General features: G+C 42.9%; 1 protein-coding gene across 4 annotated transcripts in view; it reads left to right on the top strand.

The window, feature by feature from the left end:
• LOC137301874 (multiple C2 and transmembrane domain-containing protein 2-like) overlaps positions 1 to 15,978 on the top strand; it is a 365,811-nt gene extending 349,833 nt beyond the window's left edge. For all 4 annotated transcript variants that reach the window (XM_067971577.1, XM_067971579.1, XM_067971578.1 and 1 more), the window contains 2 exons: positions 697 to 794; positions 10,968 to 15,978. In XM_067971577.1, coding sequence (XP_067827678.1) covers positions 697 to 794; positions 10,968 to 11,036 — 167 coding nt within the window. In that variant the 3' untranslated portion in view covers positions 11,037 to 15,978. The remainder of the gene's footprint in view (positions 1 to 696; positions 795 to 10,967) is intronic.
• Positions 15,979 to 17,431: the final 1,453 nt, after the last annotated feature.

Genomic DNA, 17,431 nt, shown 5'->3' with positions numbered 1-17,431 from the left:
GCAATGTAGGTATATTTATGGAACTCTAAAATGCAATTAAGTATATTGCAAGTACACGTACACTTGATATTTGTATTGATATTTTTATACTGCATTGCAAATCACTGTTATGTCTCCTTCATCTATATCAACTGTACTTGCTTTCAGCCAGATGACGCCTAGTGTAGCCTGGTCACTTTTTTGGGCAACAGACTTTCCAGCTTGTCAAGACTCGCTTGGAGTCTGAAGTATTAATATTTAAGGAGATCAACAGAAGTTTTTATTTTAAAAAAAAGAAGCCTCTTGCGCTGTTTACGTGTGAAGGCAGCAGGACTAAACATGCTGGGGTCAGGAGAAGCCTCAAGCCCACTGGAGTATTGTGGAGTGGCTCTGTGCATGTAGTGGAAATGTACTGTTAATAAACTTCCATTTGAAATGCGGAGACCAAACACTAATCTTATCTTATGGGAGAGGTGAGGACTCTCCTGCTGTTGCTTTTGTAATGGATTTTGCAATTGAAGAAAATGAGATTTTATATAAAGAGGGTATTTGTTAATGAACCCAGATGACAGAACAGAGAGTGGTAATAAGGTTGAGACATGAAGGCTGGCACACATGTGTGACTGCCGCTTTGTAATTGTTTTCTCACTAATTTTCACTTGCAAAACTGTTCCTTCTGTCCCAATGAATTAAAAAAAAATTAAATTCTGTTGACAGGCATACACAAATTCACTAAGAAGCTAAGAAATCCATACGCCATCAATAATAATGAGCTGCTTGACTTCCTCTCCAGAATTCCATCAGACGTCCAAAAGGTGGGAATTTTTTTTTATTCGTTCTCAAGCAAGGCCGGCATTTATTGTGCCCATCCCTAGTGGTCTTTAACTGAGTGGCTTGCTAGCTAAGAGTCAACCACGTTGATGTGGGACTGGAGTCGTACATAGGCCAGACTGGGTAAGGACGGCAGGTTTCCTTCCCTAAAGGACATTAGTGAACCAGTTGGGTTTTTATGACAATCCGACAGCTTTTACTGATACCAGCTTTTTATTTCCAGATTTTTTTAAAACTGAATTCGAATACTCGTACCTGCCAGAGTTTGAACTCATGTTCCATGGATTATAAGTCTATTCCTCTGGATTACTAGTCCAGTAACATAACCACTACACTACTGTACTCTGTACGGAGTCGTACAACACCAGGTTATAGTCCAACAGCTTTATTTGAAATCACAAGCTTTCGGAGCTTTGCTCCTTCGTCAGGTAAGTGAAGGGTTCCATAAAGGCACCGCATATATAGTCAGAGAACAATGCCTGGTGATGTGATAACGAGGTGTGATAACGGGCAGTTGGAAAGATTATCTGTAATCACCAGGCATTGTTCTCTGACTATATATGCGGTGCCTTTATGGAACCCTTCACTCACCTGACGAAGGAGCAAAGCTCCGAAAGCTTGTGATTTCAAACAAAGCTGTTGGACTATAACCTGGTGTGGTACGACTCCGTACATTTGTCCACCCCAGTCCATCACCGGCATCTCCACATCATGGCTACTGTACTCTGGCATATTCATTTCTATTTTTAGGACTTGAAGTAAATGCGGATGCCTCGTTTCAGGGCCTGTCCTCTTTGAATTTTAGACCACGTATGGGTTTTGGAGGATGACTTATTAATGCCACACAGCCGGGTAACCTTTATGTGGTGATGGGTCACAATGCCAAGTAGTAATATGTTCGACAGCCGCTGGTTTCCACCAGGATTCTGACAAGGCAGAATCAGTGGGTGTTATGCGTTACTGCCTTGGGCTGCATGAGGGTCCTGCTTGGAAATTTTAAACCTTTTGCAGTCTCTCCTTCAAATGCTCCGCGTTATCGATAATCTTCAGTTGTCATCAGTGGAACCAAGTCACATCTCGTGGTAGCTACAAGAAGAAGTGCTTTCAGCCAGAGATTGCCTGGATGAGATGGTCTCCCACTGGGAAGGGTGAGCAATGGCACCAGTACGAAAGCACGTTTTAATAGTTGAAACAAACTCTGCTGTACCAGAATCCAGATTTTAATAATAGAAAGGAACCGATTACCTTTGTTTTAAAATTCATTCTGGTGGTGAGAGGCTGATGAGCAGCAATCCTTGTGTACACTAAATGCCACTTGTGGAGCCCTGCCTTCCCTCACCTCACAACAATGAGTGAAAACACGGCAGCCATTTTCGCTGCAGTCTGTTAGGCTCAATGCTGCATCCTTCAGTGCAGCATAAACGTGACATTAATATGTTTTACCTCACCTTTCCTCTCTAATCCTCTTCTCTTTTTTTTCTTTCTCTTTCCCATTTCTCTCTCACTTTCTTTTACTCTCATCAGTGTCTTCCTTTTTCTTTTTCTCTATCATTTTCTTCTTTGTCACTATCCCATTTCTTTTCTCTCTCCATCCCTTTGCCGTCTAAATATTTTTTGTTTCTTCCCTTTTTATTTTATTTCTCTGTCTCTTAGCCCACCAGGCTGCAGCTGTGAGTCCTGCAATTGTGTGTTTTTAAAAATTATTTCTCATGCTAGAATCTTTCCTATTTCTTGCCAGTGAATAGTGAGTTTTACCAGTAAGTACAGACAGGAACTCACGATCTGGAGGCAGGAGAGATGTTTGGGTGGGCCTAGATCTTGATCAGAGTTTGAAAAGAGGTTCACAAGAGCTGCTATTTCACCAACAGTTCATATAATAAAGTATCCCTGTTATAGCAAGTGCAGCAGTTCTGATTTTTTTTTTTGGAACTCAGGAGAATGGTTACTGTGCGTCCGCACAATATACTCCCCAAGAAAAATTAGAAACTGACAGCTTATGGACTTAGATTAGTGACAAGGACAACTCTGTCATTTTGGATTTTTATCTGTTTTGCCTGAACTACTAATTGATAATGTTTCTTGTAATGCTAAGTGTGGCATTTTTGACTCAATGTTTAAGCCACCTGATATGGAATCCAGATTGGTTGCCATAGTAATTTGGAATGGTAATTAGTAAACAATCGTAGATCGTCATGTACAATTTCAAGCATTACAGACCATTATCACAAAATGGACCTCTTTATAATACCTGAGCAGCTTGACGTCATCTTATTGCATGTGCTCAGCGCAGAGCTTAGCTAAAACAGATGGCAAAAAGGTGTTTCAATCGGAATAATAACTTTGATTGACAACTTAGTCGGCCAAACCCCTCCAACACTTAATGGGTGAGTGAATCCATGTAGCCTGTAACAGAAATAGAGGGACAGTTAGCTTGGGAATAGCTAGCTTGAAAGTAGGCTTTCCACCTACAGTGTCAGTAAGGGTGCATCTTTGTTGATGGATCTCACTGTGAAAACTGTATTCTGTTCATTCATGTAGACAATAAACTTTTTTGTTGTTCTGCAGTGGGACCTTCGTCTCAATAGAATGCTTTTAAGTCCAACTTCCATAAAGACAGGAGGATACATGTGATGGCACATGTGTGTTACATAACCTAGCATATGCATTAAGAGTTCTATGTTATGATCCCGTGGTCACACTATCATTTAACTAGATATTGGGTAGATCTGGTGCAGATTGTATGGGACACGAGGTCTGCTTTTAAGAGTTACCGGTGATACTGAACCCCAGAGAATATCTAACACAGCCCAATAATGATAACCTACTTGGTACTTCATGACCAGGTGATTACACAGTTGTCATGACACATATCCAATACACCAAGGGGATAACAGTACTAGACAAGCTCTTCTATAATGTGCAAACTGTCAATTAAATCAAAAAGTGGCTACTCGGAGAGATTGCCAGAGGATAATCTAATTGAGGGGTTGATATGACTCGAGGCTTGCAGCGATTGTCTGAACCCCAAGATTCTCTGGTATCTGTTACTGGTGTATGGTATTTTGTGTTTATAAGAGAGAGGAGTTCATTGTTTTTGATCAACGTGTGGGGCAAGAGATTGCTGGTACATACGGCAACTACCAGCATGCACCAGTCACCATGAACTTTGCCTATTACACAATGAGGCATGGTTGCAAGTGGTCTCTGAGGCAACATATTAGGACATTTCTTAAGAGATGGAGGGGGAGAAAAATTGGATAGGGGCTGTTTTTGGGCGCAGGTGCTACACGGCCTCCCCAATTTCCAAGATGGCGTGTTGGCTGCGCACACACATTTCCAGCGTGACGTGAGTCGGACGCCATCTTGGTATAGGAGTTAGTGCATGCGCAAATACCGAACGCCAGAAGCATGTAAAGTAGGGAGAAAATGCGTGCAATCAGTGTGCAACGCTGATTTAAAGTGATAGACACCATCTTGGCACTTAACGCTCAACTCAGCGCACAGTCTTAACCTCGACCATCTGAATGTGTCTTAGAGTGCCTGGAGGACCACTCACCAGCGCTTTTAAAGGGACCAGGCAGGATTTACAGGTTAGTGGCTGGATTATTGCTTCTGGATGCCGAGACATTTGTAACTGTTTTTGGAGGCCTCCTATACATGAATACTAGGACCAGGAGACATGGCCCAATATTTAGAGCCAGAACGAGCAGGAGTGACGTTAGGAAATTCTTCTACACCCAAAGGATGGGAGAAATTTGGAATGTTCTTCAGCAAACGACAGTTGATGCTAGCTCACTTGTGAATTCTAAATCTGAGATTGATAGATTTCTGTGAACCAAGGGTATTAAGGTACATGGGGCTAAGGCGAGTATATGGAGTTAGGTCACAGATCAACCATGATCTCATTGAATGGTGGAACAGGCTCAAGGGGCTAAATGCCACCGCCATTTGCTGCCTCCTGATATGCGCCACCTTCTCCTGCAAGAAAGCTGGGCTTGTGTCTGGGTGATGTGCCTGTCATGGTTGAATAGCTGCCAGTGTGTGTGGCCTGTGAGTTGTGGGTGGGTGGCTTGCAACAGTGATAATGTGTAAGGGTGAAAGGAAGCATCTGGTTGGAAGAGTTGAGTACTGAGGGAAAGAGTTTTTTTGGTATGTGGGTGATGGGGGGTGTAGTCGGTGGAGCATTGGATGCGGTTAGTGGTGCAGTTGGTAGGAGATGCCATTTGACAGTTGACCTCACTCACCTTGACCACTCATGCCAAAGCACTGAACTTCTTCCTGCACTGCATCCATGTTCATGATGCTGTGCGCCTGGCATTGACTTCGTCCCCCGCTGCCTCCCACTGCCTTTTGGATATATGTCTAAAGGGCCTCTTTCCCGCACCCCCACCCCCCGCAGATGTAGGATGCCCCTCCTTATGTCCACCTCTTGCACCAAGGCCTCTAGTGCATCAGCAGAGAATCTTGGTGCACGCAGTCTCGCAGGCCTGGTACAAACTCAGGTCTGGCATGCAGATTGCAGGATGTGGGATTTAGTAGTGCGCCACCTTTATTCAGTGTTTTAACATAACTCTTCATTTTGTAAATATGGGGATGGGAGCTGCATCTGTGTTTTACGTGTGCGATGTCTGATCTCCATTCAGACTCCGTGCAGACAATAGTCTGTTATTTTCAGCAAATAACAGGCACCAGCTACCTTTAAGAGATTTTTAAGAGACAGCCTGCCTTTAAGAGATTGGAGCTCCCCCTGCAGGTGGAAACTGCGAATTGCATCGCTAATTCAGAATGCTGCTTGCAGGTAAGTCCTCAGGCCTGACGAAAGTCTCGTCCTACCTGCGCAGGGTCCAATGGGCGCGCTACCCCCGCCCAATAATAGGCCGTATCCAATTTTTTTTTTTCCCCCCTGAAATATCCTACCAGAAAGTGATGGAAGCAGAATCCATAATCGTTTTTAAAAGGGAAGTGGGTGAATATTTGAAAAAGGGGGGAAAAAATGAAAAGATGTGGGGAACGGGCAGGGGAGCAGAACCAAGTGGATGGTTCTTTGAGAGCCAGCACAGGCACGATGGGCCAAATGGCTTCCTTCTTTGCTGTAAAATTCTATGATTCTATTGTTAAACTCTTTAGGACAAACAGAGGAATACACAAGAAGTCTCTGGCACTCATGCACCCTCTAAACATTTAACTCAACTCTAAGGTGCCCATGAGGGTCCAACAAATCCCCTGAGCATTTTTAAAAAAATGTATCCTAACTCTCCTTTACTGGGGAAACGAGACCGAGAGGTGACCATGCTAATCAATGGTATTGATACAAATCAGAAGGGAAGGTCAGAGGTAGACCATGGCAGGGAGGGAGATTAACAGAGAGGCTTGGTGGGATAGGGGGCATCCAGTGAATTTTTAATTTAAATGCACTTTAGTTTTCAACCTAATTTTGTTTTGGTTTAAAAGATGCCTTTTCAAGAGAATGCAGTTAGGATGAACAATGAATTGTACAAATTTTAAATCAAAAAATTTTGCTTCGTTACCAAATAATCCAGAGCTGATAAGTGGCAAGCTCAAGGAGATGGTTTCTCTTTTATCATAAACCCACTTTTTATAAACAGGGTTGCACAGAGAGGAAATTTTCCCTTTTTATGTCCAGTGCAGAATTGAAAGGGTGGATTTTCCTGGGTTTAGCATCCAAATAGCTCCTGAAGAATGGGTGGTCAGCACAGGAAAAGTGGGTGCTAATGCTTTCTCCCATTCGCAGCCTGAATTGAAGAGGGCACAGCAATGTAAATCATATACAGCCAAATATCAGACGGCGTTACACACAGATTTCCTGTAATAGCACCGGGTGAGATCAGGGGCCGACTGCTCTCATTAAAACCAGGTGCTGCTTCGTCTGAAGCTGCTGTTTGGGTTCTGTCTGTCTGAGGGAACAAGAGAGGTCATCATTTTTTACCTTTTTCTATATAAAAAAAATGGTTTGGCTTCTTCAGTACTTAGTTAAGAATGCTGTTGGTCTTTAACACTTGGTGGTGGAACGAGGCAACCTCCCTTTCGTGTTACGACTTACTTGGAGGCAGACAAGAGGAAGCAACGGCAAACCATCTCCTGAGCCACGAGCAAGTGTTTCCCGACATTAGAGCAAATAGCTCCCCCGACCACTCCATCCCACCTTCAAAAAAAGCATCGGTCAGGCCACCTCTATTCCTGCTCCATCCTTCTTCATTCTTCATTCCATGGTTTTCCACTTGCTGCTTGGCACCATGGAGTTGCCCATTTACCAACTCCCTCCAAGGCAGACTGCAGGATCACCCATGTTGCTGCTTGATGTGCTGTTATCTTACCAGCCTTGGTAAGATACTTCCCATTCACAGAAGATGGCACCTTTAAATAAAATTGATACCTAGCCAGAGACAGAGCTTTGCAAAGAAAAGTAAGACCCAAATAGTCTTGTATAGTAACTACACTGTTTTCTTTTGTTTCTCTTTTCTGTTTCGCTCAATATCATTTTCACAAATTATTTATTGAGAATGACTGTGTTTAAAATCATTTCTTTACCAATAAGTTTTTATTTTTGCCTTGTGATAATACTAGCGGTGAGCTGATCTTAGACATGTGGTGATCCATGGAGAAGGAAGAGGGAGTGAGAACAAAATAATCTGACCAATATGCCCTCCAGTTACATAAGTTCCTAGTGGGTAGGATTAACCTTCCATTTGTGACCGTGCCATTTGCCAGTCCATTTACACTTGTGTTTATACATTAAAAAAACATTTTCAAATTGATCTGGATTTGGAAATGAAGTCCCAGTGAAATAGTATTGGAATAATTATATCTCCAATAAATCCCATGCCTTACAACACAACCTCTTCAATTATTGAAGCCTATAGATTTTGGGTAAATTCCAGGTGCACTTAGCCTGCAGCATCATGTCCTCAGTCAATTTCTCTGACAGGCTGTCAGTCAACTATTTAGGTCGACAGACTGAAATCAATAGAGTTATATATTAGAGAATGTTCTGAAGAAAGAACTTGCATTTCTATAGCGTCTTTCACAACCTCAGGACGTTCCAAAGCGTTTTGCAGCCAATGAAGGGCAGAAGAGTCGGCAACCAGAGGACACAGATTTAAGGTAATTGGCAAAAGAACCAGAGGCAACATGAGGAAAAAAATTTTTACGCAGTGAGTTGTTATGATCTGGAATGCACTGCCTGAAAGGGTGGTGGAAGCACATTCAATAACAACTTTCAAAAGGGAATTGGATAAATACTTGAAGGGAAGGAAATTTACAGGGTTGTGGGGAAAGAGCAGAGGAGTGGGACTAATTGGATAGCTCTTTCAAAGAGGCAGCACGATGGGCCAAATGGCCTCCTTCTGTACTGTATGATTCTAAGACAGTTTTGCCACCATGCAATACAAATACATGAGAGAGGCGGAGAGGTTTAGGGAGGGACTTTCAGAGCTTAGGCCTCAATGGCTCAAGGCATGGGTGCCAATGGTAGGGTGAAGGGAGTGGGGGATGCACAAGAGGTCAAAGTTGGAGGAATGCAAAGTTCTCAGAGGGTTGTAGGGCTGGTGGAGGCTACAGAAGTAGGAAGGGGCGAAGCCAAGGAGAGATTTGAACACTAGGATGAGAATTTTAAAATGGAGGCACTTGGGAACCAGGAGCCATTGTAGATCAACAAGCACAATGGAAATGGGTGAACGGGACTTGGTGTAGGAGTTGGGCAGCACAGTTTTGGATGATTTCCACGTCAGGTTCTCCGCAGATGAGGCTCCTCGCCTTGAGTGCAAAGTTGTAAAATGACTAATATTTAGTGTTCCTGACCTAGGCTTTTACGTTGCACAAGTGCATTTTGGGAATTCAGGCACAAAGGTCAGCGAGCAAAATTTGCAGCCTGTACGATTTCCTATCCATTAATTTTAAATTTCTAAATCATGGAAACAACAACATGCATTCGCATTGCATATTTAACGTAGAAAAATGCCCCAAGGTGCTTCACAGAGGCATCAGAAAAAAATGGATGCCCAGTCAAAGAAGGAAATCTTAGGAGGGAGCCCTAAAAACTTGGTCAAACAGAGTGGGTTTCAAGTTAGATGTTAAGGGAGGAGAGGGAGTTGGAGGGGTTTATGGAGGGAATTCCAGAGCGTGGGGCCTGCGTGGCTGATGGCATAGGTACCAATGGTGGGGTGAAGGGAGTGGGAGGATGCCCAAGAAGCCAGAGTCAGAGCAACAGAGTGTTCATCCGGGGGCTGGAGGGGGTTACGGAGATAGGGAGGCGGTGAGGCCATGGAGGATTAAAACATAAGGATGAGAATTTTAAATTAGAGGCATTGGGAGATCAGGAGCCAATGTAGATCAGTGAGGACAGAAGTGATTGGTGAATGGGATTTGGCAACGCTATCCCATGGTTACCAGAAATAATTGTTCAACTGTTCTTAAATTGAATGATTATTGCACTGGACTCATCCATTGAAATGAGGCTCAGTTACAGGATTACACATTTTAAGGTGATACTTGATTTGCAAATGAAGAGTTTCTACACATCCTGGAATGAATGGGCATGGCCCTTTAATAATCATTTACTGTCCAAAGGTTTTTAAAATGGAACCATTCAAGTTCCTAAGCCGCTGTGTTCCACCCATTCATGTAAATGCATCTTTATAATAAATAGGGCAGTGTTTCCTTTTATTGTGCTTGGGTGTCGAGGATGGCTTGGGCACAACAGGAAAATCATGTGGGGTGGTTTGCATATGTGTAACGGACTCTGCCTGAATTTCCACCCATTTATTTTGGGAAGCCTTGGAGAGGAGATTTGCCAGAGTTATACCAGGGTTGAGGGACTTCAGTTATGTGGAGAGACAAGAGAAACTGGGATTGTTCTCCTTGGCGCAGAGAAGGTTATGGGGAGATTTAGTAGAAGTTTTCAAAATTATGAGGGGTTTTGATAGAGTAAATAGGGAGAAACTTTTTCCACTGGCAGGAGGACCGGTAACCAGAGGAGACAGATTTAAAATAATTGGCAGAAGAACCAGGAGAATTTTTTTTTATACAGCGAGTTGTTACGATCTGGAATCCACTGCCTGAAAGGGTGGTGGAAGCAGATTCAATAACAACTTTCTACAGGGAATTGGATATATACTTGAGAAGGAAAAATTTGCAGGACTATGGGGAAAGAGCAGTGCAGTAAGGGTAATCACATAGCTTACAAAGAGCCAGCAGAGACACAATGGGCCGAATGGCCGCCTTCTGTGCCGAATGATTCTACGATTCTAATTAAAATGGACAGAAAATTGGGTGGTCTTCGCCTCTCGTCCGATCTTCCATACTCGATTTTCCTATTGTAAAGTCTATTCTGGTCTACAAAGTCCTGACAGAGAGCTTTGTTTCCGTGATTGTCTAGTTGTCGCAGTGTTCCATGCCGGAGTATGTAGTTAGCGGTGACTGAAATTCAGATCAGAGAGGTAAAGTGCTAGCCAGCCATTCTTGATTGAAGCAAGCCAACCCATCCTGCATTTTGTTTTTGCCAGGACAGAGTCTGTATCCACAAGGTGAGAAAGGCTTTCTTCATAACAGTGGGATATCTCAATTGACATTAGTCCCCAGGTATGACCTCATCCTTCAGCAGGACTGCAAACTCCTCCGGTGTTGTGGCTTTTTCTCTCTCTATGTCATCAGACTCCTCTCATGTGTAGTTTATACCTGCAGCACAAGACTCTCGATAGCAACTGAGCTAAATTTGAGGACTTACATTATTTACATCCGTGAAAGTGGAGGGAAAAGAAGTCCAAAGATTGAGAAAACATGAAAAAAAGACAAATGACAGATTAATAAACAACAAAATAGAGCACGTAAAGATCACAAATGATTCAACATAAAAATTGGGTTTATCGAAACAATTATTTTTTAAACTGCTAATCAGCTGCAGGTTTTTCCAATCATTGCAGGACACGCCAAATATAGGCAGGACCATGGGCAGGCAGCTCAACCAAACATGAGTCAAGCCTTCCTTTCTGCAATTAATACCCTACACTCTCCTACCCTAAAACTGATTCATTACCTTTGAACCTTCCCGAGTTTTCCATTCAGGCTCTCCTCAGGGAGCCATTAGTATGTACAGTACTGGGGATACCTAACTGGAACATTATGTCCGTTTGTTTTAACAGGTGCAGCACGCTGAGCTGAAACTGAGCAACGGGCTGACTCCTGTTCGGAAGAAGAAAGGCAATTCATAGCTTTCGGAGGCGACGGACTGCTACTGCTTTCACAGAATCATAGAATCATCTGAGAACTGCATCAAGAGTTCCCACTTCGAACTGTCAACTTTAGAACTTGCTGTATACGTGGGTATGGGTATCCATCTTAAATCAGCCGAGTTTTACAAATGACTTTTGTATACCATTCAGTGGAAATATGTGCAATATTGTAAATTCAACGCTATAATTTAAATGTAAGGTGTTTGGATCAATTCAAGGTCCCTTGTGATATTTTGCTTTGACCGTCTGTTGTTTCTTTCCTTACGTCGTGAAACAATGGGGTAAATGTCTCTTTGCCACTTGCCAGTTATCTGGCGGAGCAGATCGCACTCCCTTTATAGAACCTGCCTGATTTTCATTCTATTAAATCAGGTGAGTTGTATAAAGAACGGGCCAGTGTCGCTCTGCCTGATTACTGCCCAAATGTCTACCCCTCTCGCTCTCTTTTAACCCATTTCCTAAATTTAATTTTATAAAAGGAAGATATCCGGCTCATCGTATTGACTCGCTGGGGGTGAAATTGGTCTTTGGCCGCCTGTTTTACACCCCGCCTGATTTTTGTTTCCGACCGGGTTACCAATTTATCACCTGTTTTGCGCCAGTGCCAAAGACGTTTCACCCACTCTTGCCTGCGCTTTCCTGGTCATTTTCTTGTCTTAATTCCTCTCTCTGCCCCTCTCCTTTTCCTGTGTGACATACGCTAGGTTTTGAAACAACTCAAAGTCAAACAATTAATTTCACCTCACGGTTAAAGGAGCTCCGATTTAGGGTGGACACTGTGGTTGTTTTTTTTTGTTTTAAATTACGATTTTGGTCTGGTGATGCCTCTTGCGAAGCACCTTGGGACGTTTTTCTAGGCGTTGCTTTGTGCCAATTTAAAAACCGGCAGATCGGCTACAGCGCCAATTATATCGGAGTTCATGGGGGGTCCGGCACAATCGCTCGTTGGCCGTAAATAAGGGGAAGTCGCAGGTGTGCTGCCCGATGTCTTCACTGAACAGATGGTCAAGGGAGCAGCGACCCAGATTTTCTCCGGGTGCATGGCCAGATGCTGTGGTTTCCCACGGACAGCACAAGCTCGGAAAGTTACCAGGCATTCGGAGCCTGTAAGCGATCCTCACAGGGTCGAATTGCTGTAATCACCGGGCGTGTTTGGTGGCATTCTAAAAGCACTGATGAGGAATTTCTAGTAAGATTGAAAATGCGAACACAGTGACGACATCACAACACACTGGCCAATTCAGTTTTTTGCCTGCTCAGTGCTGTGTGAAATTCAGTTCAAAAATCCATCAGTTTCAAAAGTTATTCCACTGCATCGAGTTTCTCAAACAGTAGAAGGATCAAAATGGAATATAAAATGTCAGATTTCATTTTGTTATTTCTGGTTGCATTTTCTTAAAGCTGCTTTGTCTGCAGTTGTTAAGTTAGCAATTAAATTTGGTTATTTACCAAAATTTCGGAATGCGTTAAGTTTTCGACCGTTGTATCAGAGATCAGTCATGCCTTTGTTTATAACAGTGCTGTCGGTCATATTGACGTCTGCCTTTCCGTGTTTCTCAATGTGTTGCAGAGCCAGGAGTTTTGCATCTATGAACGAGAATTGAGTGCCATGCAGCTGTTACATAATGATTTCCAAGCTATTTATGAGCATCATAACCATCCTTTGATCTTTTAAGTGTCTGAAGAATGTTTGGTTTGCCTGTTACCACAGCCACTCTCAAGTAAGGTTATTGGCCCCGATCCTAAGCGGAAAGGAAACACTTCCGAATGGAGTGACAGGATAGGAGTAACAGTAATGTTGTGACTCTCTGTGTGTACTTCTAAAAAATCACTTTACTTGCCCCCATTTTAAAAGGAGCTGTGTTGACCAGGATATTGGCCCCAGATTTTAACTCTCCCTGTCTGGAAACCTGGCGGGGTGGGGGGGGGGCCGCTAAAACGAGGGTAGTCACTTACCCCCTCTGATCCCGCTGCCTTCCCGCCGTGTCCCGATGTTAACCTGCTCTTTTGAGCAGGCGAGCAGGACACCCGCAGGAATGAAGCAGGGTCCTTCTTTGAATATGAAGATGATGTCGCCGTGCCAAAGGATTTGGCACCCTGGGGCGTCTCTATTGTGTAAATGGCTCCGTAGAGTGTTCCCTCTACACAGTGCTGTGGTGCTGTTCTTTCTCAGCACCATACGTAGCCAGAACAAACCCCATTCCTTTTCCATTTTTGGAATTTGCCGAGGATTTCATGAGGCCTAGTTGTTCGTATTTAACACACTATGGTGGTAATTTTAACCCAATGTGCCCAGCAGGAATGGGGCTGGTTCGTGTCAGACGCACGTTTTATATGCTGACCGATTTTACGCTTCATTGACTTCATTGGAGAGTAAAAGCAGGCGGGTGTGGCAACCCTACGTATTGTACCGCTCCTGGCTACTTTGTTCATGTTCCGTTGACTAAAAGCAGTTGAAATGGTCGCTGGGGCAATGTTAATGAAACCCATCGGAAAACCTGAAGCCTGGTCAGTCTTGTCATCCTGCCCCACTTTTATTTTTTTGGGGGGGAAAATCCACATTGTTTATTCTGGTGTGCCTTTGCTATTAAACGTCATTTCTGATAATAAGTACGTTTTAGATTGCAGCTGTGCTTGCTTCATCTTATCATTTCATTGTCCTTTGCACAAAGTGCTGCAGTTTATCACAGCCAAAGGCTCGGCCAGGGGCCTGAGAATTCAAAGGTTGGCAGAGAATGGGAAAGTTGTTCCATTCAGTCTCGCTGGTACATGATTCATCGTGGAGTTGGGCAATCGGCCTTTAACTGGGAGTAGCACTATTTTCCATATCAGGGGTCTCCCTTTCAGTGGGATGCAAATATTGGCTGGGTAATTTCATGGATTGTTGGCTCTCGTTAACTACTTATGGTATTCATGAAAAGGTTTCTGGCAGTTTCAGATACACAAATAGATTTACAAATTGTCAAAATGATTATGTAAATTTCAATGTTTTTGCTTTCCAGTTTTCAAATAATTTTTTTTATAAGATCAATTTTCTAAATTTTAGCCAATTCCTTAATCCAGCCAGTTCCACCTTCCTCCAGCCTGTAGTGAGCGTGCCATGCCTCAGGATATAAGTGGGCCCAAATGCTAATACCAGCCTTGAGGAGCTAATAAGTTCCACTCCGATGGTAATTTCTTCTTAAAAGAAACTTTATAGGTTTAAATGATGGAATTCATGTTCCGATTTCGAGCTGTAAGCTAACTGTACACATCAGGAAGTCCTGGGAATGCTGCCCACAATTTTCCGTCCGTTGATTGAAATAGAAAGAAAGAACTTGCATTTATATAGCGCCTTTCATGACGTCAGGACATCCCAAAGTGTTTTACAGCCATTGAAGTACTTTAAGTGTAATCACTGTTGTAATGTAGAAAACATGGCAGCCAATTTGCGCACAGCAAGGTCCCACAAACAGCAACCTGATCATCTGTTTTAGTGATGTTGGTTGACGCATAATTATTGGCCAGGACACCAGGGAGAACTTCCCTGCTCTTCTTCAAATAGTGCCATGGGATCTTTTACATCCACCTGAGTGAGCAGATTCACTTTAACGTCTCATCCGATAGATGACAACTCTGACAGTGCAGCACTCCCTCAATACTGCATTGGAGTGTGAGCCTAGATTTCGTACTTAAGTCTCTGGAGTGGGACTTGAACCAACAACCTTCTGACCCAGAGGCACGAGTGCTACCAACTGAGCCATGGAAATTGCACTTGAGACTCGCCATTGGCTCTGAAAATTAACCCCTACACATTTTATATTTGGCCGATTGTTGGTGGTAAATAATGTTTGACAAATATACCACAACAAACAAGTCAAAATATACAGCTCCTTTAAATGAAGTATTTGGTTTGACAGTGACAATATTTCACCCTTCAGCTTTTCAATTAAGAAAGCATTTCTGTTGCCATTATATTACAGCTTGAAAAAAAATTGGGTTTTTTGCTTGAGACTGTGGGTAGTTACCATTTTTACCCTTTGCGCCAAATTTACTTCTAGCTGAGAGTAGAGGGTGCAGGGTAGGCCAACTGACCAGGCAATAATGACCTATTACCTTTCTTGTTAGGCTTTACCTGGTAGAGATGAGGCCAGATTGATAGAAGCATCATACCTTACAATTTGCAGTCACAATTACAGTCTAAAGACCTGTCTTTAGACATCTCATCTGTACATGGGATATAATGCGTGGGCCAGCGTTGATCGATTTTGCACTACATTTTAATGTGAGAGATTCACAAGAACTGAGGGGGAGAGACAATCTTTCTCTACTTTCTATTACCGTGAAATGTCCCCATTAAAACAATAATTCACAATCAATAGATTGTGAACAAAAACAGAATGGTTGGCAATGCTGAGGATAGATGGATATTTCTTCAAGAAATACTTAGAAAGACGTGCATTTATTTGGCAACTTTTGACATCTCCCGGAAATAACAAAGCATTTCACACACGGCGAATTGAAGTGCAGTGAATGTTATCATGTAGGCAAATATGGCAGCCATTTTAACACAGGAAAACCTATCAGAGGCAAAATTACTGCTGACTCATATATTGGTATTCTGCTAGTGGCAGTGGAAGTAAATTGCCTCCACAATACAGGTAAAACACTCGGTGTTGTTTATTTCGTACATAAAAATTATTTATGAGGGAAAATTTGAATTTTGTATGGCAGTGGAATTACTAGCTGTAAAAATTATAGCAACCCCATTGTAAAAACCGTAGCATGGACAATTTTCTCTCATCCTTTTTACGATTAATTTCAATACTTCAGTATTCACAATAGTAACCAAATGTTTGAAATAAATGTTGTAATGAATGGTTCTGAAATTTATAATGAATGGAATATTTGTATAAACAATAAAAGTGAATTTTATTTTTAACATCCTGTCTCTGGTGTTCTAATTAAACCTTTTTTATTCCCCTCCCCGCCCGCCCCCTCAAATTCCTACTTCCCCTCCTTCCTGGATCATTTCATTGCAGCCTCTTCCATCTAAGGCTGCAGGTGAGCAGGTCATAGATTCCTCCACAAGCTCCAACATTAATGCTGAGCTCCACTGAGAAAGATTCCTTTATTCTTAACCTTTTTTTAAAACAAAAATGATTCATTCCCAGAATCCGGTCTCCACATTATCCGCAAGATCCTTAGATTAAGTAGCAGCTCAGTACGATGCAGAAGAGGATGTTTTGTGGTTTTCTAGAAGGTTCTATTCCTTCAGAGAGCCAGTTTGGTTCCTCTAAGGTGAGAAGCTGAGCGTCAAGGCCTACCACCTAGCAACCTAACTGGCAGATGACAAAGCTCCTTCACTCGTAGGGGTTGGGAAGGGTCAGAAGGTGAAATGATGGAAGCTACCTCAACTGTCAGTTATTGACAGGACTTGAACTGAAAGGCTTATTGACTTGAAACAAATTCCTGCCTAACATCCACGGTGTGCATGTCTTCAGTCTGAAAATGTTCCCATAATATTGCGCTGATCTTAATAATTTGAAGCTCTTCATTAGAGAAAGGCGCGGTTGTCCATTTAGCATTATTAATTGGACAGCTTAATTAAAACCTGCCAACAGATGTGCAAAAAGCGGCGCACGGAGGGTTAATGTCGAGGTGAGATTGCCAAGCACATGTTGGCTATCTGCCAGAAAGCTTTTCCCTACCAACCGCACCCCCCTACCCCACTGTTTACATACTGGAAAAGCATGTGTTGATTTGCACAATCTTACCACGGTTCACTACTCTTTACTATCATGGGAAAGTTAGTTGTGAAAGTAACTGGAAAAAAACTATGAGTGCATTTCATAGCAGAATGATTAGAAACTCCACGAGGCACTGTGCGCCACTCTTTTGGAATAAATTTCTCTTTAATAAATTATTACAGCTTATTGATTACTTGACTACAGCAGATGTTCACACATTAATCCTATTGAGATGAATTGCACGGGGCTTTTTGATGTTTATCTCTTTAAGCTAACAACAACAAAAGGCAACTAAATGAAGCATCGGTCGCACTTGGGAATAAGTTCTTCTCTTTAACAAGGAAACGGCACCAGCAGAAGAACTGATCTGACTTGTATCTGCTCGATCGATACCGTGTCATATTGGCTTACTCACACCAGGGGCTCGATTTTAGGAGCGTGTTTCCGGCGGGTTACCAGCGGGGTGGCCCCGAAAATCCCGATCTCCGGTCACGTGACCGGATCGCGACGAAATCCCGGCCACTTCCGGGTACCGCGCTGACGTGCGGGGCTGCGCGCGCAAGCCCCGCTGGTGGGAATCCCGCAGGCAATTAAAGCCAGCGGGGTTCCACTTGAGAGTACTTAACTTGCTCGTTGTGGTCAGTT

This window comes from Heptranchias perlo, chromosome 34 (genome assembly GCF_035084215.1).
Source record: "Heptranchias perlo isolate sHepPer1 chromosome 34, sHepPer1.hap1, whole genome shotgun sequence".
NCBI classification, from domain to species: domain Eukaryota; kingdom Metazoa; phylum Chordata; class Chondrichthyes; order Hexanchiformes; family Hexanchidae; genus Heptranchias; species Heptranchias perlo.
This window is presented reverse-complemented; position numbering and strand designations above follow the sequence as displayed.